The sequence below is a fragment of the Brachyistius frenatus genome, unplaced genomic scaffold, assembly GCF_029030835.1.
Source record: "Brachyistius frenatus isolate BFR_SWC_R1_liver_20210118 unplaced genomic scaffold, ASM2903083v1 Contig_1, whole genome shotgun sequence".
NCBI classification, from domain to species: Eukaryota; Metazoa; Chordata; class Actinopteri; family Embiotocidae; genus Brachyistius; species Brachyistius frenatus.
Genome location: NW_027210600.1, coordinates 8,838,983 through 8,860,949, shown reverse-complemented (window position 1 = coordinate 8,860,949; position 21,967 = coordinate 8,838,983). Strand labels below are relative to the sequence as shown.

General features: G+C 43.4%; 1 protein-coding gene and 1 non-coding gene across 3 annotated transcripts; both read right to left on the bottom strand.

The window, feature by feature from the left end:
* Positions 1-247: 247 nt before the first annotated feature.
* Positions 248-21,519, bottom strand: LOC138616781 (NADPH oxidase 4). 2 transcript variants are annotated; one of them, XM_069691318.1, is made up of 19 exons: positions 21,365-21,519; positions 20,822-20,917; positions 16,712-16,822; positions 16,286-16,370; positions 14,904-15,001; positions 14,039-14,066; positions 13,546-13,618; positions 11,818-11,898; positions 11,022-11,181; positions 9,151-9,315; positions 8,870-8,932; positions 7,806-7,866; positions 6,593-6,674; positions 5,473-5,592; positions 5,261-5,369; positions 4,287-4,355; positions 2,380-2,480; positions 2,122-2,273; positions 248-949 (listed from the first exon to the last, which is right to left on the bottom strand). In XM_069691318.1, exons 1-18 carry the CDS (start codon positions 21,419-21,421, stop codon positions 2,153-2,155), a joined length of 1,680 nt encoding a protein of 559 aa, XP_069547419.1. In that variant the 5' UTR covers positions 21,422-21,519; the 3' UTR covers positions 248-949; positions 2,122-2,152. The 2 variants fall into 2 exon arrangements, with proteins under 2 accessions (XP_069547419.1, XP_069547411.1); XM_069691310.1 differs by having other exon boundaries at positions 248-2,273.
* On the bottom strand, positions 3,604-3,675 carry trnad-guc (transfer RNA aspartic acid (anticodon GUC)). Its single transcript has one exon. It is a non-coding gene; the product is annotated as a tRNA-Asp (tRNA).
* Positions 21,520-21,967: the final 448 nt, after the last annotated feature.

Below are 21,967 nucleotides of genomic sequence, written 5' to 3'. Positions count from 1 at the left end.
ACCAGACTATTTTAGATTAGCCTGCAGTACATCCCATGTATGCAATTGTCCCAAAATTGTAATCAGAATTTAAAAAGTGTGCATGTAAATGCAGATAATGTCATTTGACAAAATAACATTGTTTCACACACATATACTTGTGATTGAGTTTTATATTTGTAATAATGACATAAATAGCCCAAGAATTAAAATCAAGCAGTAAATTCAATCAAAATATAATAAATAGAAACTCTCTTTTATTCCAGATTTTACGTTGTTCTTAAAAAAGACAATCCTCATAATAGACATACGATTTAAGATTTACATGATGCGTTTCATAAATTTCAAACAACAAAGAAAATGGTTGTTTTAGATGCAAAATCAGAAATACAGAATCAAAATTTCATTACTTTCAGGAACCTGGTGTCACCCTTTCGTGGCAATTTAGTTTAAATAACAGCTGACTCGAAAACAACATCAACTACTAAAAATGTAGCATCAAGTTTACACATTTATCGTTCTAAACTGTATTGTACCAATTTTTTTTTATCAGTAACTTTACTGTGGAGATATATAAAAATATCAACACTGGCTTTGTGGACAAATTGCTGATGCCCTGCAGAAGTTCAAAATTCTGTATAATAACTTTAAACAATATAAATAAATTGAAAAAACAACTAACTAAAATACTGGCTTAGATGTGGTGTAGGTTTGACAGATCTTTGTTCAAGCTGAAGACAAAAAACAAAATGAAAGCAAAGACTGCATCAAGAGTCGGTGGTCCATCCAATTTGGTTTCACTACTTTTGTGTTTTTCAGGTAAACTGCCTTTATTTCTGATAAGTGATTTAGATACGTAGCTCTGTCTCCCACCTTCATCAAACGCGACGTTTTGATCTCTGAGGTGGGACTCTGAAGCGACACTTCCCTTCACACGGTCTGCAAATCCTACTTCGATGAGTGGGAAACTCTATAAACCAAACACCAACAAATTTGCAGAGCGTTAAAGTCTCATCCCGCTCTGCCAGCTATTTTTTTTTTTTTTTTTACCTTTCTTATCAGTCTTTCAAAATCTAACAGTCTAAGATAAATTGGTCAATTCAACTGGATGAGATAGAGAAATTAATTGGGATTTTAATTAAAATAAATAAACCATCATTTAATTACTCACTGACAACAGTTCCAGAGTGGTTGGGACTGCATTCGTATGGCTGAGACCAAGAGTATGGGAGATATAGTTTTACGTTTTATCACAGTAATAATGCCACGGCATTTCATCTTTAATGCCCTTTGCAGTAGAAGATACACATTTATGGTGAATTTAATCCTGAGGTGGTACTGGGTGGAGGCTTGGCTGTATAAACCTAAAGTTTTTGGTCGTTGGAGCTTGTTGGCTGCCAGTTTGGAGTCAAGTAAAGGTTAAATAAAGTTTGGCTGTCATTTGGCATATACTAAACAGGCACTTGGTTACCACAGCTGCCCATGTGGCTCCAACTCTCTGCCTATTCAGTCCACTGTTTCTTAAATGTTAGTATAGAAAACAGTTGGTCTCGTCCCTGAGTGATGTGTCAGCGCCGGTCTACTTAAAAGGTGAATTCCTTCTCGGGTAATATCATCTTGTTGTGTTTATGGTCAAGGAATCGCTGGTTGAGGCCGACCTTTTTCTCAGATTAGACTCCAGTTGGAGAAAAAAAATGTACTCCACAGAGGGGTGCGTCAGGGAAAAGACAAAAGAGCAACCCAGGAAAAACATCATGAGTGATGACCTCGAGCAGGGAGCTGGTTTCTTCAGTTTTTCTCTCATGTTGATTGGATCAGATGCTGAAGCTTTTAAAACCCTTAGCTGGAAGTCAGGCTGATCTGGAGGGAGGAACAGGCCTCATGCAGCACGTTAAGCCTCGTCGTGCCAGGCCCTTTGGGACCACGGACGAGGACAAATATGAAAGCAAAATTTAGTCTGTGAGTACGAGTTGTTTTTGGCCAGTTTCATCGATGTCAAATGGAATCTGATGGACTCATAGATATGTACAAAATTTCAAGTCATCAAAATTGGCCAAATATATCAAGAAATTTACTTCAACTTGTCCCAAAATGAAGGAAAATCCATCCATCCCAAAGTAGTTGTGTTTCACTCCGGCTGACCTCAAAGTGTAGAACCGGCGACGATGTTCAATCAGCTGAACGACTCCTTGTTGAATTCAAAGGTTGTACCAGAGGGTCGGGCTGAGTTACACAGTCTGTGGAGAGTCCTGGAGATGCCCTTTGGTCCACAACAGAAAACACCGACTCGCTTGCTGAAACCACAGAAAGTGAGAGAAAGAGAGGCATTGTGGGATGTAAGCAATAACTACTTTTTACAACACTTAATAAATATTCCCTGTATACTCCACCTCTACTCACTGTTTATTGGTCTTTCCAATCTCATCAAAAAGCAACTTCCACCTGGGTCGACCAATCAGCAGCCTCGATGTGAGGAGACGGTACTTCTCCTCAGACATGCTCTGACAGCAAAACAAAAAGTGTACACAAGTACGCAGGTTTGAATAGCATTTGCATCTGAGTGGTTTTAAAGGTGATCATATTACCACAACTACAGGAAACACATTGATGCTGTTAGGAAAAAAACATATTGCCAGTGTACGAGACACATTTCACGTCTCTTTTGCTCATCACCCAGTAGTGATATATATTTATACCTATTTGTTTTATGAGATGAGGCTAAAGTCTGTCATGACAACAGGTTCTCCCTCTTCCTCTGCTTCCAAGTCAGTTTTTCTTTCTCCTGTTAACCTGCGTACTGTCGCAGCCTGTGCTCTCTCGTTTAACGACCATTACATGTTATCTGTAGTGCAAATAACTATGGCCTGTTATCATCAAAGCTAATTCAGAGATTGATGAGGTAAGTAAAAATAATGAGCTTGTTTGTGCATCAGCCAAGAGACCCACTGATTTGTTGAAGCTTGTCACAGTTAAAAATTAAGTTTATCCAGATCCAAAGAAACCAAAACAATGTAATTTAGCTGAGCTTCTCCACAGTGAAGCCAATAAGAGAAATTTATTTTTTAAAAATAACAAGAATAACAATATTGTGTTTCTGAAGTCTGAAGTCTTAAGAAACAAAAAAAGAAGTGACACTGGAGGCTTTAAACCTGCGGTTTCCATTTGTGTTACATTAGAGGCCTGAAACCTGCTTCCGTATAACGCAGTGTGAAGCCGTTTACACAGGACATACGAGTGAGACACAGGTCAGACAGGGCTTCATGTTGTCACACAAGTGTTGCGTCAGTTCCTTTTCCCCGAGCGACTTTGACGTCGAGGGAGGTTATCTACCCTGACACATACAGGTCAAGAGCTTTCTGTCAACAGGGTGCAAGGCAGCAACCAATAATGTTATCTGATTCAATGCCTTTACCTGAGCCTGTCTCACAAACCAAGATCAGTAATGCTGGCCTGTTGCTTAAAGCGCTAACCATTGTTCACAAGTGCTTCAGCTGCCACAGCTGTGTGATTTAGGAGAGACGTGGTTTCACGGGTCGTCATAAATCTTCCGAACGAGGAAACGGCTTTGAAAAGTGTAGTTCTTCCTGTTTAACTTGCTTAAACCAGGACAAAATAGATTATCCTCTCCCCGTCGGGGAATTGAACCCCGGTCTCCCGCGTGACAGGCGGGGATACTGACCACTATACTAACGAGGAGATATTATACACAGATTACATGACGGAAGAAATAGTGACTCAGGCACACAATAGGAACTCACTCATAGGTTGACTTTCAAACGGTTCCACGTGTACGTCTGACATTTCATATCGGAACCGGCAGAAATTCCAGCAGATATTTACAGTTTGATCAATAAAATTGATATTGTGACAGTCTTATCTGTATTTGTACGCTTTTTTTTTTAATTTTTTTTTTTTTTTTTAACCAGAGCAATGTAAGTATTTCTATCAGCAATATACATGTTTTCTTTGTAGTGTAAATGCACAATAAATGCTGTAGGTTTTAGAGACAGAACTGACAGCAACAGGCAAAGGATTCAAAGCTGGAGTAAAGTGTACTGCAGCTTCTCTTTCTCGCTGTGATGCAGTGCCCTCTACTGGGCAATGTCTTTAAAGCCTGACAAACAATGGCTCAATGAAGAGATAAAGGAGGGTGAAAGAAATACAATGAAATTAAAAGAGTAACATAAAAATACATTTTGTGTGTGTGTGTGTGTGTGTGTGTGTGTGTGTGTGTGTGTGTGTGTGTGTGTGTGTGTGTGTGTGTGTGTGTGTGTGTGTGTGTGTGTGTGTGTGTGTGTGATACCTACCTGCAGGCTATCTGTCTGACTGACGTACAGTTGAAGATTAAAGTAGTCCGGTCTGTTTTCCTGCCAAAGCTAAATGGCAAACACAAACATGGACAGTGCTTAGTGGTGATGAGATGTGTTTGGTCTAAATCACAAAAGTAATATTTAGGATAAAATGCCAGATTTATTTCTTAGGTTTCTGGGACACGGCAGAGGTAAAACTGCAAACAGCCACAAGATGGCGATAAATCCAACGAACCTGACAAGTTTTTCTTTACACTTGTAACATTGTAAAAAAAATGTAATTGTTCAACCTAACTTCTGCTGACTATGTCAATACACACACGCGCGAACACACACACACACACACACACACACACACACACACACACACACACACACACACACACACACACACACACACACACACACACACACACACACACACACAAGTACCCATACAGCGAACACATGAGAAACAGGTATGCACACAAACACACAATCCAGAGCACATGTACAGTACATAGCGACAACTCTTAATTAAACAGTGCACATGCACACACAAATCATACACAGTAAAGTTGATGCCAAAACCAAATGATATTTCTCCTCAAACTCTCTCTTACTTTGATCAGGTTTTAAAGGCACAGGTTACACAGTAAATGCTCCCCTGCTCCCATGTGGTCTTTTACGCTTTTAACCTTTGACCTCTCTCTACCCAGAAAACTTCCTCTAACCTGACTGAGGGCAGACACAGAAAGTAATAGAAGTTAAGCCAGTTTACTGGAAACAGTAAAAAGAAACTAGCACAGATATTGTAAGGGGCAGTTATTTGGCTAAAATGCAGATTTGATTTGGTCAAAATGTTAAATACTGCGAAGTAAGTCTTCTGACCTCGTGCTGACATTCAAGCAATCAAAAACACTGGATGCAACTCAAACAATTACCAAACTAATTTTATCATGAAGGCAATAACATCCAGACTTTGTCCTGACCTTACGATGCAGAGCACACAGCAGCTCTGCAAACCAGTAGAAGGACTGGAGCTCCCTGCAGACCCACACAAAATACAACCTCTGCAACCTGAAACCCGTCCAGCCGTCACTGAGTGTCGAGCAGTAAGGAAGAAAGAAAGAAAGAACCACATAAGTACATGCTCAAATTGTTCACAATTTGTCCATATATGATATTTATACTTTTAACTCACAGCAGAGCATGCAGCACGCAGGCAAACGGCGTGACACCGATTCCCCCGGCGACACAAAGGCTGACGTCGTAGTTAAACACTTCCTCTGATGGACTTCCGAATGGGCCGTCAACGTAAAGTCTGAACATACAATGTGGACAAAATCACAAAAAAATAGTTGGCTGAGAAACTAGACAAACATACACATGTATAATTATATTTCTCCTGTTGGGTCAAATGCACATAAAGCAGATAAACATCCTGCATTTGAAAACTCACAGTGTGTGTGTGTGTGTGTGTGTGTGTGTGTGTGTGTGTGTGTGTGTGTGTGTGTGTGTGTGTGTGTGTGTGTGTGTGTGTGTGTGTGTGTGTGTGTGTGTGTGTGTGTGTGTGTGTGTGTGTGTGTGTGTGTGTGTGTGTGAGAACTGACAGACAGCAATCCCCCAAACACACAGACCCGTCATCCCCACAACAGCTGCTCAAACACTTGTTTCATCAAAAACACGTACACACACACACACACACACACACACACACACAGTAATACAAAATTACCAACCATAAGACAGTATTCTCAGCCAATAGTATACAGGCAACTCAAAAATGATCTGAGACAAAGGTTCATAATCTTGCAGCAGCTTTAACACTCATCACAGCTTCACTGCCACAGAATCACAAACACTGAGCTCTGTAACACTTCAGAGAACTTTAATATTCATGGCCAAAAACCTAGCAGTGTTTTATACGAAGCTAGACTAAAGATATTTGAGCTGATGTCTGTATCAATATCGTGAATACAGCACATTTCCCAAAATGTCTTCTTCCTTGGAAATCAGACTGAAGCATTCTGAGATAGTTAACTGTAGAATAATATATATCCTGGCAGTGTGGTGCATCTCAGTTAACAGGAAGAGGGGGATTGATAGTTTGTTTAGCTTTGTTTACTGTCACAAAACAAACTGTGGTTCCCTAGGAGCGCACATCTAACTCTCTATCTCTGCGTGTCGCTCTCTCAAACACAGAGCAGGAAGAGCACAGAGTCAAAGGTCAGAGGTCGAAACCTCTGACCCCTCAGCCTTCATGAGAAATCATGTCAGCCACGTCACTCACACAACCACAGACACACACACACAGTATGTACTTGGGGTTTCCTCTCTGTTGGATCACGGGAAGGATCTCCAAGTGTTTCCTTGGCTGAGGAAGTAACAGCTGTGTGAACCGCTCTGAGGAGGGGAGGGGAGGAGAGGGGAGAGGAGAGGAGAGGAGAGGAGAGGAGAGGAGAGGAGGAGAGGAGAGGAGAGGAGGAGAGGAGAGGAGAGGAGAGGAGAGGAGAGGAGAGTTATAAATAATGCAAATATAATCTGTGTACAAATACCATTACCATACATGGATATGATAGATAGAATACATTCATGTCCATTTCCTTTCAACATGTCATTATGGTAGATGAAGCGGCCGCCAATACAAACAAACCGACTTCCCTTCCTGTGTTCTACAAGTGTGTGTGTGTGTGTGTGTGTGTGTGTGTGTGTGTGTGTGTGTGTGTGTGTGTGTGTGTGTGTGTGTACAGTATCAAATGGAAACGAGCGCACAACTTCTTGCATTTGTTGCAGGCTCCCAAAGGCCTCAGCTTCTTCTAGAAAGAAAGCTCCTTTTGAGCCAGCTGCAAACCAACCCACATCTCTAATAGTCTAATGTATGTGCAACTGTTAGCAACTTTGACAGATACAATTTTGAAAGTCAAAAACAGAAACGAAATAAAAGTATAATAATATAATATAATAATAATATAATATGTGTTGACTTGTGGCTAATTCAGTTTTATAGCCAGACAAAAAACCTGTGGGAACAACGCTGGCCTGAAGGTAAAGACACACACACACACACACACACACACACACACACACACACACACACACACACACACACACACACACACACACACACACACACACACACACACACACACACACACACACACACACACACACACACACACACACACAAGGAGGGAAACTTACACAAAGAGTGACAGAGAGACACATTAAATTCCGTTTTACAGGAATACATCCTCCCCAGAGAGAAGTGAGAATGAAGAAAAGGATAAAACTAAATAACTTCCATCCTGTCGACTGTGATAAGGAGCAGAAAAACTGTGTGTGTCTCCAGTTTTGCTGTGCGTATCTACACATGCATGCCTTTGTGTGTGTGTGTGTGTGTGTGTGTGTGTGTGTGTGTGTGTGTGTGTGTGTGTGTGTGTGTGTGTGTGTGTGTGTGTGTGTGTGTGTGTGTGTGTGTGTGTGTGTGTGTGTGTGTGTGTGTGTGTGTGTGTGTGTGTGTGTGTGTGAACCCACCGGTCCAGTCTCCCACGACTCGCAGATGGATGCCAAAAGTTCCCTTGTTCTCAGTGGGACACTGTGAGGAGTTAAAGAGCAGACAGTTAGTCATAATGAAACACACACACACACACACACACACACACACACACACACACACACACACACACACACACACACACACACACACACACACACACACACACACACACACACACACACACACACACACACACACACGTGACACATGAGAAACAGGCATACACACAAACCAGAGCACATGTACAGTACATAGCTACAACTCTTCATTAAATTTAAGTGCATGCGCACACACACACACACACACACACACACACACACACACACACACACACACACACACACACACACACACACACACACACACACACCCTTCCTGTTGGCAGACAGCGTTACTAGCCTCAGGGGTCTGTCTGCTCTCTGTCAGTGTGATTCTCTGCCCTCCTCCTCAAAGCTCCATAACACACCAGGCATCGGCATGCACACTGTAATTGTGTCTCTCTGTGTGAGTGAGTGTGTGTGTGTGTGTGTGTGTGTGTGTGTGTGTGTGTGTGTGTGTGTGTGTGTGTGTGTGTGTGTGTGTGTGTGTGTGTGTGTGTGTGTGTGTGTGTGTGTGTGTGTGTGTGTAAGTGACTGAGTGTGAGTCCGTCCCTGTATGCTGTGTAAGCAGAAAGTTATTTCTTAATCCTCAGCTTTTGTCTCATGCAACCTGAACTAAATCTGAAAACATCAATAAACAATGTGAAACATAATATTCCTGGACAACCCAGCAGAGAGGGCGGTGTGTGGCGCGAGACAGCACCGCACACTCTTAGCCAGGAGAAAGAAAGTTCAAGTACCTGTAAAAACACGTGTATGTGTGTGTGTGTGTGTGTGTGTGTGTGTGTGTGTGTGTGTGTGTGTGTGTGTGTGTGTGTGTGTGTGTGTGTGTGTGTGTGTGTGTGTGTGTGTGTGTGTGTGTGTGTGTGTGTGTGTGTGCGTGCGCATTGTGTCATGTGTGAGGAATGCATCGGAGCGAGTTACAGAGTTACATAGAGTCTTACCGTTGTTAGCGTGAAGGGATGGTTCTCAAATGAAGAGACACCTGGACAGTTAAGAACAATATACTGAGACAAAGAGAAGGACAGGAGGAAGCGATGGAGAGACGGCAGGATGACAGGGCGAGGGGGGGGAAATGGAGGATTAGAGAGGGGGCATGTGGAGAGAAAGAAGGGAGGAGGCATTAAAGAAAAAAACTCATCACACAACAGTTAGTTACAGCGGTGGGACATCATATACATAAATCTATAACAAAATGATCAGCAACAGAGACAGGTCCTCTCACCTGTCCAGGTCGAGCTTTGAAGTTCTTCTTCAGCATGCGCAACTCGATCACATCACAAGGATGCTTGATGACTGTCACTATGGTAACGGGGTCACTGCTCCGGATGTAGCGGTAGAAACGCTCCAAACAGTAAAGACACAGAGGACCGGACACCCAAAGCCACGTCTACGCAAACACACACACACACACAGACACAGAGCAGCGCAAACCACGCTTTAAACACAGGAAATGGAAGCAGTTTAAAAAAAAGACAGTTTGATGCCATGTTTGTTGCCCTGTTGGGCCGATTGCCGGAGACCGCAGCAAATACGTTGGTGAAACTACGATGTCATAATTACCAATAAACCGATGACCAGAGCAGCAATAATAAAACCCAGGTTGTAATAAATTATAGTTTTCCTTTAAGGCAGCGAATATACAAATATGCTACTGTGTCGTTCAGACGCATGAAGCAGGTACTGTATGTCTAATAGACTGTATGGACAGATTTTGGGCATGAAGTTAACATTATAAAGTACAACACAAAAGTCGGACCAAGCCCACGGCTCGTTTGATGTCCAGGGCTGCACAACATACTGTTAAGGCACAAATAGCTTCTTCTTTACAGACCTGCAGTGAAGTTTTCATGTACCTCATCAGAAGTATAATTTCTGCTTCCATCCTCCACTGATCTTGTCTGATCGAGTAAAGAGGGTTTGTTTGGTGTCCTGTACAGAGCAGCTGAAGGCCACTAATGCCGAGCTCATAGGTCACGTTACTAAAATATTTCAGCATCTCTGCTTCTGCCTATTTGCCTTCATTCGTTCAGATTTGTGAGGGTTTGCACATTATTCCAAGCTGGACACACTAGAGAAAATAAATGGAAATTCAGCCTAAAATATTATTATTATTTATTGACTATAATATGATGCATATCTCTATAGCGACTTGCTAATAAAAAATAGTAAGTTCTTATTTAATTAGCTAGGTAGGACGTAAGCAAGTATCATTTTGCTGTGTCTGCACTGTTATTAGCAAGTAAGGGACTATTGCTGCTGCTATTGTTGTCATGGTATTGGTATATTTTAATAGTTTACATCATCTTAATTGAGACTTGAGACTTTGCATTCAAACAATGCATAATCAGAACCAATGTACAACAGAATTTTCACGCTGACTGTATTCAGGCCGGTGGGAGCAAAAGGCATTAATATAGGAAGCTTTACAATTCTGTATCTGTATCAGTTATTGTCTCTCAAGGCTTTCTAATTTGTTCCTCATTACAATAACACCAGGGGGCCCTGAATCAAATCGAGCAAAAGACAGCATGTTGATGAGAATACCTGATAAATCTATAGATATCGCAGTGTGTGGTGAGCGTGTCTCTGTTAGCAGTTACCTGTAACAAACTAATTGCTCACAGCTTCAGTAAAGCCTGGGGAGCACAATCGGGTTTAAGGGGGATTTTATGGAACCAGCTTGTTGCCTAACGACCATGTGCAAACACATAATCACAAACGCAGGAAGAAACACACACAAACACACACACACACAGGCCTTGATGTAGAAAGAGGAGGCCAGCCCCTCCCTAGAGCACTACACCTCTAATAAACGCGACCAACTCCCTCCAACATTTCTCAAATACCCAGCACACGTGTGCGGCACTCGCCCTAAAGGCACACGCATAAACATAACAGACAAAAGCACATTTACTTCAACCAAACACACACACACACACATACACACACAAACACAAATAAGTGCAAATATACACATGATAGATGTGCCTTGGCCACACACACACACACACACACACACACACACACACACACACACACACACACACACACACACACACACACACACACACACACACACACACAAATTCAGACCTGCGGGTAGTGTGGCTGGAAGTGAGCATTCTCTCTGCATCTGCTCTCCTCATCTTTGCCCTGGTCCAGATCCTCGCCCTGCTGCTCTGTGCTGGTCTGATTGGCTCCAAGGCAGCCGGGTGGGTGGGCCGCGAGGTTGGTCTGATACTTCAGAGCTCCGCTGATAAAAAACGGCAAGAAGCAAGGTGATGTTAGTTTGATCGTTTCAGAGTATCTTTCGTAAAGGCTGAGATATGGTTACAGAAAAAGACTACGAGGACTCGTCCAACTATGTGCGTACAAACAGACTGAATAGGTCGAGAAGTACAACAGTGAATATCAAACAACCAAGCAGTGCAGCAGCAGAACAGGCAAGAATAAGCAGAAGCTACACTTGACTGATTGACAGTGATGGTATGTTAGTAAGTGATGGTAAGATCTCACACATCCTGACTTTGCCTGAAAAAGTTTGCCAGAAAAGGAGATGAAGTTTTCTGTTGAGCGAGCGTCATAACATTTTACACCAAATACCTTCATATCTCAACATTTTTTGAAAGACGTCCATTGTTTCTTAAAGTAAAAATGTGTGTACAAGAGATTGCATGATCGATGGTGGGGGTTGTACTCAGATAAACATCATGCTTTAGTCGGTGAGGTTTAATCTCCTGGCAGAAAGTTTAAGACATCTCCTTGCCTCCAATAACTGCAGACACTTTAAATCGTAATCTTGTTCTCGGGTTGAGAAAACTGTAGCAGCAGTTCCAAAGAAGTCAAGATGATTCGTGCAGAGAAAAGCCCTCAGTGCTTCAGTACCTACCCGACCATGTGCACCATTAGGATGATGTAGAAGACAATGAAGAGGTTGTGTGTGTACCAGAAGATCTCATAGTTGGACACCCTGAAAAAAAATATATATTCTCAAAGAAACTCTTACTTCTAAGTCAGACTAAGAATGTTTTGAAAGAGAGATAATGACCAAAAATAGATGTACACGAGGAATAAAAATGTGATACGTTGAAAGTAAAGAACGAGACACAAAAAAGGAGCAGAGAAAACAAAAGAAGAATGTAAGGTCAGAGTTTGTTCAGGACCAGACGCACAGACTCCCAGCTCAAAGCCTGAGTAAGTAGGACATCAGAGGTCAATATAAAAGGGGGCATTACATACAACAACCCACCATAAACACTGCAAACAATAAACGCGATTCCTCCTCTTTGAATGCAGCATTTTGGTTCTTTTTGTGATTGTTAAGGTTAACACTGAGCAGCATGATTACTTTTAGATCAACTACAATATTGTCGCATAATCCACAGATCTCAGACAACAAATAGAGTTTTAAAGTAAAGTTAATTAAAACTGCCCTCACATGTGCTGCCTTCTCACATTACAAGGGCTTTCTCTCATACACCGTTGTTGCACTTAACGAAGAAATACGTGTATCTGAAAATTGTTTTGCAGAACTTGCAGCTAAATCCTCAAATATACAAAGTTTTACAGCTGGCAAGGACAAAATGAACACCTTTGTGATTCATGTTTGCAGTGAAGCCTCTACTTTCCTCGGTATTGAGCTCCAATATTTTCTTCATTCCGTCACAGTTTTGGACAGACAGTAATTACGATAAAGGGTTTGACTTCAGCTAACTGAAAAAACAAAACACAACCTGTAATAATTGGTGTTCAAAGTAACAGTGCTGCAGATTCAACAACAAAAGTTGAAAAACCTTGTGCTGCATTAATATCAGTGGATGACTGCTGTGTGCAGCAGCGGTGTGCAGCAGCCATCATCCCACCACTGCAGCCACTTAGCCAAACTCTTATCTGAATCCTTAAGTGGTCTGGAAAAGCCTCTTATCCTCTGTTCAATTACTGAAGAAAGCCCAGAGAGCAGCAACACACACACACACACACACACACACACACACACACACACACACACACACACACACACACACACACACACACACACACACAAGTCTCACACACATTGCATGGCGGGTGACCCCCATTGACCTGGGTAATGACAGAGCTGTGATTTGCCCTCTGTAGGCATGTCTGTCTCCCTATGGTCTCCATTATGTCTCTCTCACAAACACACACGCACGTACACGCACGCAGTCATAGTCTCAGACAGAGGGACAAAGGCGAACAGACATGACACAGAGAGACAGACACTGACGGTGAGACACAAATATGGAAGCACAAAAACATGGTTGTATCAAGAGAACTGGTTGTCAGTTGTCTAACAAGGCTCGAACATTGTTCCTTTTTATTCCGATATAATTTGCTCATGCAGTCTGAATGCCAGAATGGTTTTCCATCACATGCCCACAGATCATTGAAATCACGTAAAAGTGCTTTTCTAGACTATTTTTTTATATGTTTTATAACTTTGTGGTTTAAATGAATCATGTCTGTAGTGTTCTGTCTCTTACAACAACCGTCTGTGGATGAGATGGACCGAGCTGCATCCAGCTCTGTTAATACAGCCATGATACAAACACACAAACTGTGATGATTCCAACGAAGGAGGTTTCGTTTAGCCTACCGTACGCAGTAGGAGGAGGACATGAACATCAGGAAGAGGACAAGAACCAACAGCGCGCCAGTGACTCCTGGGACTGAAGACAATCAGCCAATTACAGAGCGGAGACAAAGCCAACGAGTGCGTTAACATCCAAGGTCACAAGTTTCCTAATGAAATGGTTTACATTCCCAAATAATGTGAAACAAGTAAACAAGCAATGCTTTGTTTTTATAAGGACTTATTTAAATGGCTAAAATAGTAAATAGATCTAAAGGTAAGAAGATGTTAAAAGACAAAGAAAGAGAGAAATAATCAAGGGGAACACAGCACGACATTTACCATCGTCATTGTTAGACAAGTACACCCCTCCCAACACACACACACACACACACACACACACACACACACACACACACACACACACACACACACACACACACACACACACACACACACACACACACACACACACACACACCTTAGGATTATGCACTATAGAGAGAGCAGAACTTACTTGTTGTCAAAATGATGAGTTTTGGGTCCTATAAAGGAGACAGAAAAAAAGACCGAATTGAGTGTAATCTTCTGCTTCTAATTTTGATAGGACTCCATTGAGATGTAGACTGTGCAGATGCAGCAACTATTTATTTTGGTAAGAAAACAGTCGCAGGCTTCATTCCGACACATCACTTTAGCAGCGATTTCAACTCGGTGCAAAGTTTCTGCCTTCATCTTGAGCTAATCAGCGGCCGAGTCTTTGGGCGAGATAAAAAAAAAACCTGCAGGCTGTTGTTTCAGTGACACATCGTTGACCAACCCGGACTGAAAGTGAGGACATTTTCCTCACTTCTTCAGAGTTAATATTTAGAGGTTTAAGGGCTTAGTAAGGATGTGTCACACTAGATGCTTGTCAGATAATATAACTTTTATGCAACTTCCAAATGGGGAGGGGGAGAGTCTTAGTACATTTCTGAAATGGCCAATCAGAGATACGTGCCGGCTTTAAGCAGCAACGGGACAGGTGTGCAGAGGTGAGCTGCTTTTTTTCCCCATCTTCAAACAACTGAGTAAAACACCATGTCTTTGGGGAGACTATCCAGAGTACAGCGTGTACCAAAACCACTTTCACAGCTCATCTCACTCCTTCCTGGCAGCACGTTGTTGTTTGTAACATCTACAAACACTCCTCCCTTCAGATGTGGTCAGACAACATGTTTCAAGCATCCTTTTGTCCGAGGCATACTCCAGCCTCGGGGCAAGATTTGGGCTTCGCTATGTCATTGTCACGGTTTAGGTTAAGGGCCCAAGTAATGGCATCATGTCGATCGGGGGTCCTCGCGCGCACCGCAGCACAAATGTGCGTTGCGCGCGTGTCTCACCTCTCCTCTGTAGCGAGCCAAATTGAGAGCAGGAAAGTCATCCGAGTAGCTCACGCTGAAGTTGACCAGGTTCACCAGGTGGGCAGAAACGTGCACAACTAGAGAGGAGAAGAGGAGAAGAGGAGAAGAGGAGAAGAGGAGAAGAGGAGGCGTTACACAACACTGAAACACACCTGCCCGCGTCCAGGACCTCCCCTCCGCTTCAAACAGACGCTCACTTATTTAGAAAGGTCAAAACGAACTGCCAGTGAACACTCGTACAAACATTTCTTTGTCTGTTCAGCAACAAAAAAAAAAAAGTCAGCAAAACATCCTCCTGACTTGCTGGCGCACACACAAACACACGCACACTCCTGCCTGACATCATGGGCTAACCACACAGCCGTTCAACAGCTGATGGAATTAGAGGGCGTAATCATGAGACACAAGGGTCCCTTTTTTCTCACCCACATCCTTTCCCACCCCCACTGCCTCTCCCCTCCCCTCCCCCCTCTCTTCCCTCAGTCTGCGTCTCCCTCCCATCCCTGCTGTCTCTGTCTTCATAGTCATTTGTTGTCTCAGAACACGAGAACCTCGCCCAAAGGAGATGTTCGCACAGATGATGCAGTAGTGAAGAACAGATGCTCTCGCGGCTCTTTCGTTTCTGTCGTTCTGTTGGTTCTCTGCAACGTGATGTTGGCCAGTCCGTTCAAACAAAAATGATCTCCACGACAACTTTTCTTTTTATACATTTATGGTGAATCATGGTGAACGAATCACTTACTTCTGACGATAAGCTTGACATTTTTGATTGCCATGAAATCTGGCGTAGATATCAGTGCTATCCAGAAAACAAAACCACTGGCATTCGTCAGTCCCAGTTTTCCTCCCTTTGTGTTCGGTGCTGATTAGCTAACGTGGAAAACCAAGATGTGAACATTGTGAAATATTACTGTTGCATGCAAGCCTTTTCGCCTGCTCAGAGCACACAGCGTGCAGTTTTAAGGGGCGAGCGCTGACTTCACTTGCAGTTCATCGTCTTTCGTGAGACTCGCACGTTACTGTAAAAACATCAAGCCAAGATGCTCAGACAAAAAAAACTCCCGACGTGACTGAATGAGAGGAAGAAGCCTGTAAACCAGAGACCCGGTGGACGCATAGCTGCTCGAGGCTCCCATGATGTCATGGGAGAGGAATAACAACACGCATGCAAACACACACACACACACACACGTACACACATACCTAGACAGCAAAAACACAAACCACAAGTGACAATAAAACATGGCAGCTGGATTGCGGAGACAGCCTGGATTCACTTATCTGCTCTTCACACACAGACTGACACACACAGTGACACATGAATGAACGTGAGCTGGGGTGATACAAGAGACCGCTTTTACCAGAGAAGATGCAGATGGCGAGTCCGCATGCCACATGAAAGGTCTTGCTTTTGTCCAGCAGTCTGCGTGTCTTTCTGGTTGATACCTGCACGAGTGTGTTTGTGTGTGTGTGTGTGTGTGACACAGACAATGGGATTATTTTTGTGGCTTGGACTCAAGGGAAACAAAACACACATTGCTATCTTTAAACGTATCCTCTTCCCTGGCTTCATCAACATTTTTTATCTTTTCTAATATTTTTTTGGGTTTTCCTCTGTTAATCCAGTAAAATGTCTCGAAGTCACTTCTTTGCAATATATAGGACTTTTTTTTTTTTTACAGGTTTTTGAACAAGCCTCTGATAAAACCCAACAAGTTGATCACTCGGTTCTTGCTACCAACCCCACCCACCATATCCTCACTTCACCCCCTTACAGTCTTTCTTACCGCGTGTGTTCCCCGTACAAAGGTGAGCAGGGAGCGACACATGGGCAACAGCACCAAGCTGCAGTTCAGGTTCAGCACAGATGCAGACGCCCTGCTGATGCACAACCCCAGCTGGGAAAGACACACACACACACACACACACACACACACACATACATACATATTGTTAGGCAGGCTGCCAAAATGGAGTGTGGTTAAGCGGATGTAAAATTATTAGGATTAAGATATGCACTTTTGAGCTGCTCCTATTCAGATTTGGATTATTTGGCCAGCTGAGAGTTTGAGGCATGACTTCGCCACCACACAGGGTTATTTAAAACCATCTAAGTCTTTCTCGCTATGGAGAGGTAAGCACCATTTATCCTTGAAGCGCAAATCTGCTCAAGTTTTGTCTTCAATGAGAACAATTTGATTTCGTTTTGCTGGGACGAGGACACAAAGAAATTTTTGGTCCACAACTGTTTAAAAGAGAGTTTAAAAAAACTCCATCAAAAATGACTGAGGTTAAGAGACTGTCCTCCTCAAAAGCAGCTCATTACGACCCACAGTTACGTTTAAATGAAGTGACCTGTAGAAGTAGAATAAATAACGACAATCTGAAGTCGTTTATATTGCGAGTTGTTCCTCGTTAGGAGGAGGCAGGTTGGGTGGATGGATGGTTTGATAAAGCAGCAGACCCGAGTGCAAGAGAGCAATGTTTGCTTCCCAATTTCAACCACAAGTTGGGCCGTTTTTTTAAAACCTTGTTTATTGTTGCTATGATGACAAAGGTTGAACAATTTTAAGGGAACGGTAACTTTATCTCGTAAAACTCTGCAAGCTTTGATAGGTGATGCGTGTACAGTCAAAGACACCTGTGACGACACACCACTGTCTGGCCAACACAAACCGATCTTGATCTGTTCATTACTGGCGAGGTTATGGTTCAGGCACTGCATCTCAGATACAGCATGTGACACACTTTTGAAAAGGGGGTCAGCTTACCTGAAAAGAAGGGGGTGGAGCGGGTGGAGGGGGCGAGGGGGCAGGGAGGGGATTTCAGTAATCTGGTTTTACAAATCTCAAGCTACAGCTCGATAATCAAAGCCGTTTTCATGCGGAAACGCTAGATCTTTGGCGTCTCCTAAACTGAGCACATTTAAACACTTTCTTGGCAGCCAGGGTGTGCACTGCTGGTGCCGTCTGTTCTGATTAACCCGGAGACACTGAAACTGCGAGTGTGAGGGATGAAGGTGTGTGAACGCGTACATCAAAGAGAGAGAGGGAGAGAGAGAGAGAGAGAGAGAGAGAGAGAGTTGAGTGAAGCTGAAGTCCAGCCTTTGAGGAGATATTGGATGAGGCTTCATGATGGCTGCAAGAGACACAACAAATTCCTTGAAGTTAGCTGAAAAAATATGATTACTTAAGGCATCGCCACCACTGAGCGAACTAGTCAGCAACTGGTCAGGCATCAGTTTGAAGAGATTAGACAAGCAAAATGACAACTCGCTCACGACTTTATGGACTGTAACGTAAAGTCATGAGCGATTGCAATTTGTTGTGCAACTGACGGAACTGCTGCAATACAAGAATGTAACACACAACAGGCCAAAGTTCAAATCTACATATAGCGAGTGGAGGTTCACAACGTCTGATGCCTTAACCTTTAAAATCTCCCCACACATTCACTCAACACAGCATCCCAAAGAAAAGCAGCTGAAGGCAAAACCACAAGCAGGAGATCTGATATCCTGCATTCTGTACATCCCCAAACAATAGCCCCCATTCACCCACCACACACACACACACACACACACACACACACACACACACACACACACACACACACACACAGACACACAGACACACAGACTCTCTCTCTCTCTCTCTCACACACACACACACACACACACACACACACACACACACACACACACACACACACACACACACACACACACACAGTACTTCAGGTGAATAAGATAAGAAGCTATTTGAAGTTAAATCTAGATTCCCTTCAGCAGCATTAATGCTTTGAAATGGATCTCCGTCTTGCACTCACACACACATAAACTTAAGCCCTCTGGCAAGGCATTCAGTCGAACCAGCGGCGTGCCCACACTTGCCCCTCTCTCCCCTTTGCCTCCGAATGCACAGGCAGAGCAATAAGTCACACATGCTGCTCACTGCTACGGCTTACATTTTCATTTATTTCTAACAGCACACATTTTTTTCATGGTTTTATATTTACTGTAATTTGTTCTTAACAGGTTGCATTTACCAGCTTTCGGTATGTTGCATATACACCGTTTGATATTTTTATTTGTATCTCTGCAATAAAAACAAACCCTGCAGTGAGTGTTTGCACGCGAATCCTCCCCAAAGGAGGCTGCCGAGTTATGTTATCTGGGTGTTGAATGAGAAAAGCAGCTCAATATGTGAAGGTCTTTCTGTGATTGTGTTACCCTGACAAGTCACAGGCACGCTCTGCTATCACCAAGCTGTGTTTGTACTGAGAAAAACGAACTCAGGAGTGTAAAGGCGGTGGAGAGCAACAGTCTGAGCTCAGAAAGTCTCAGGTGACTGGACAGTAATGTCAGAGGCATTTCTCCGATTTTCTCCGAAGGACAAGGAACACTTTCACTTGAACAATCATGCATCAAGAAACACAGACGCGCTAACAAGAACCTGTGACAGAAATTACACCACACGAGTCAGCATCTAATCCTGATTCTGTGAGTGTGTGTGAGTGTGAGTGTGTGTGTGTGTGTGTGTGTGTGTGTGTGTGTGTGTGTGTGTGTGTGTGTGTGTGTGTGTGTGTGTGTGTGTGCGTGCGTGCGTGTCGCTGTTCGTGTCACTGCTGGCCGGTTCTCGAAGGAGGTCAACCGGTGAAAACTCGCACGCGCACACACACACACACACACACACACACACACACACACACACACACACACACACACACACACACACACACACACACACACACACACACACACACACAGTGACTAAATGCTGTCAGTTTAAGGTCAGGCTCATTAAACCTGCATATGACAGGACAGTCAGTCATCCAACCCAAAACCTGCTCCTTTGCTACATCAGAGATTTTAGTCCCTGTACAGACGCCAACAGTACAGAAAGCATCACATGACCGATTTCGGCATGCAGCATTTTTCGCAAGGATGCAACCGGGACATATCTGGTGGATATCAACGGGTGCCTTCGATGTGAGCGATAGTCACTGCAGAGGATGGATTGCTACCGCTCACGACAACTGCGATCTGAGAAGAAGCTTTTACAGTCACACTCTGGATTCTGATCGGTGATTTGGTTGGAGCCGAGTCATCATTAATGGGATTAGTTTCACCTGCGTGTCCATAACAAGTCAAAGTAAAAACATAAAAATAAAAAAAGGTGCGAGTCTACCTTGTTTACTCACGACTGTCAGGGTGAGACATTCAATAGTTTTGTCAATAGTGACCCACAAACTTTTGAAAACTCTAGTTTTTTTTGCATCCATAGAAACTCAGTTCAGACACTCGGTTAAAAAGCTGGTGGTTGAATACAGTAACTGTATGAATGAATTCAGACTCCCATTTACGTCTTTTCCACAACAGATGTTTTAATTTATCACATTTATTATTAATCACAGGTGTTACTTATGTCATTAACGATGGCTTGGTTCTATTCAAGTGTCCCAGACAGACAGCGTGAAGAACACCTGGACCCTGAAACTGAGGCAGCTAAATGGAATTCAGCCATCGGTGATGAATAACTTGCACCTCTGCTTCTCCTACTACATGACATGTCGAGATGTCTGCCGTAAAAATCGACAACAGTCTGGTCCTAATGGCTCCCCTGAGTTTTAAACAGTTGACATCCGCAGATCAGAATCTTGAATGTTGAATCTGGTTATTCATCAAAGCACCTATTACTCTGTACTTTGCATTTTGAAACAGCACCAGTCAGTGAGTTTTATTTGCAGAGCTAACTCCTTCTTCACATTTGGATCACACATTACACCCTCCATAATAATTCAACCTTGGTCCGCAGCTCGGTCTGTGCCTTCACCTGTGAGCTCAGCTGTGCATGAAGTAGGCAACCGAAAAATGATAGAAATATATCAGGTCTCACCCCGAGCATCTTGTAGAGGTAGTGGTACTGCTGCCCGGTGTAGTACAGCAGGAAGGTATTGAGGAACAGCCAGGTGTTTGCTCCCAGCCAAAGCATCTACACACACAAACACACACACACACACACACACACACACACACACACACACACACACACACACACACACACACACACACAAAACATCATCCACAAAAAGCACAGGATGTACATAGTTCAAACTACAGCTACATCATTAGGCATAGAAATCTACTGAGTTTCAGGGTTTCTGATGGTCGTAGTAGGCTATATGTGTGCAGTTTATTTTACAGAATACATTCATGTCATCACTAAGCAGTAAGAAATGGATTAACTGTCAATGAATTAGGTTTTCCCTCAAGATGGAGGCTGTTGCTGAACTTCGTGAACCTAATTTAAAAGTTACTTAGATAATAAGCGCTTTGCAGCAGGTCATTAACAGCTAAATAACACAACTGGCTACATGCACATTTGACGACATGAGTGGAGCTGAAAAGCTTCAAAAGTTCTCACAAAACGTTTCCCCACCAGCACCAAGTGCTTCGGTCCTTCGTTGGCGACCCAGCTCCGCACCGACACGACCATGGTGCCTTCAGGGACCCCGCCGCAGCTGCCCACGAACTTTTCAGCAAAAGCCTCGGTGCCGCCGAGAGCCCCGAGACCCGCCGTCCCGTCAGAAGCGCTGTGCGAGTGTGTGCAGCGTCCACAGACCGGCCGGTGTCTGCTGCTGTCCGTCCTCTCAGCGCTTCCGTCACGCTGCTCCTCTCTGCTCTGAGTGCATTTTGACTTCTCACCTCCTCCTCCTCCTCCTCCTCCTCCTCCAACAACAGCTCCGAGCAGGGCACAGCTCACTCTGACACACTGCAGCATCTTTCAGCTTTCAGCTCAGCCTCATGTAGTACGGCAGCCAAATAATAAGTCAAACAAACATCCTCAATAACAATAATACAAAATTACACCGCGCGTAATAAAGATAACCAGCAGAACAAGACAGGGGAACAATAAACACCGCCGCTGACTGCCACTAGAGGGAGCCACAGGCCGACAAGTCCCAGTGAAGCGTGTTTAAAAACACTCATTACGTATCACTTCAATAGGAGATAGCACGTGATATAATTAAGGCAATCCTTT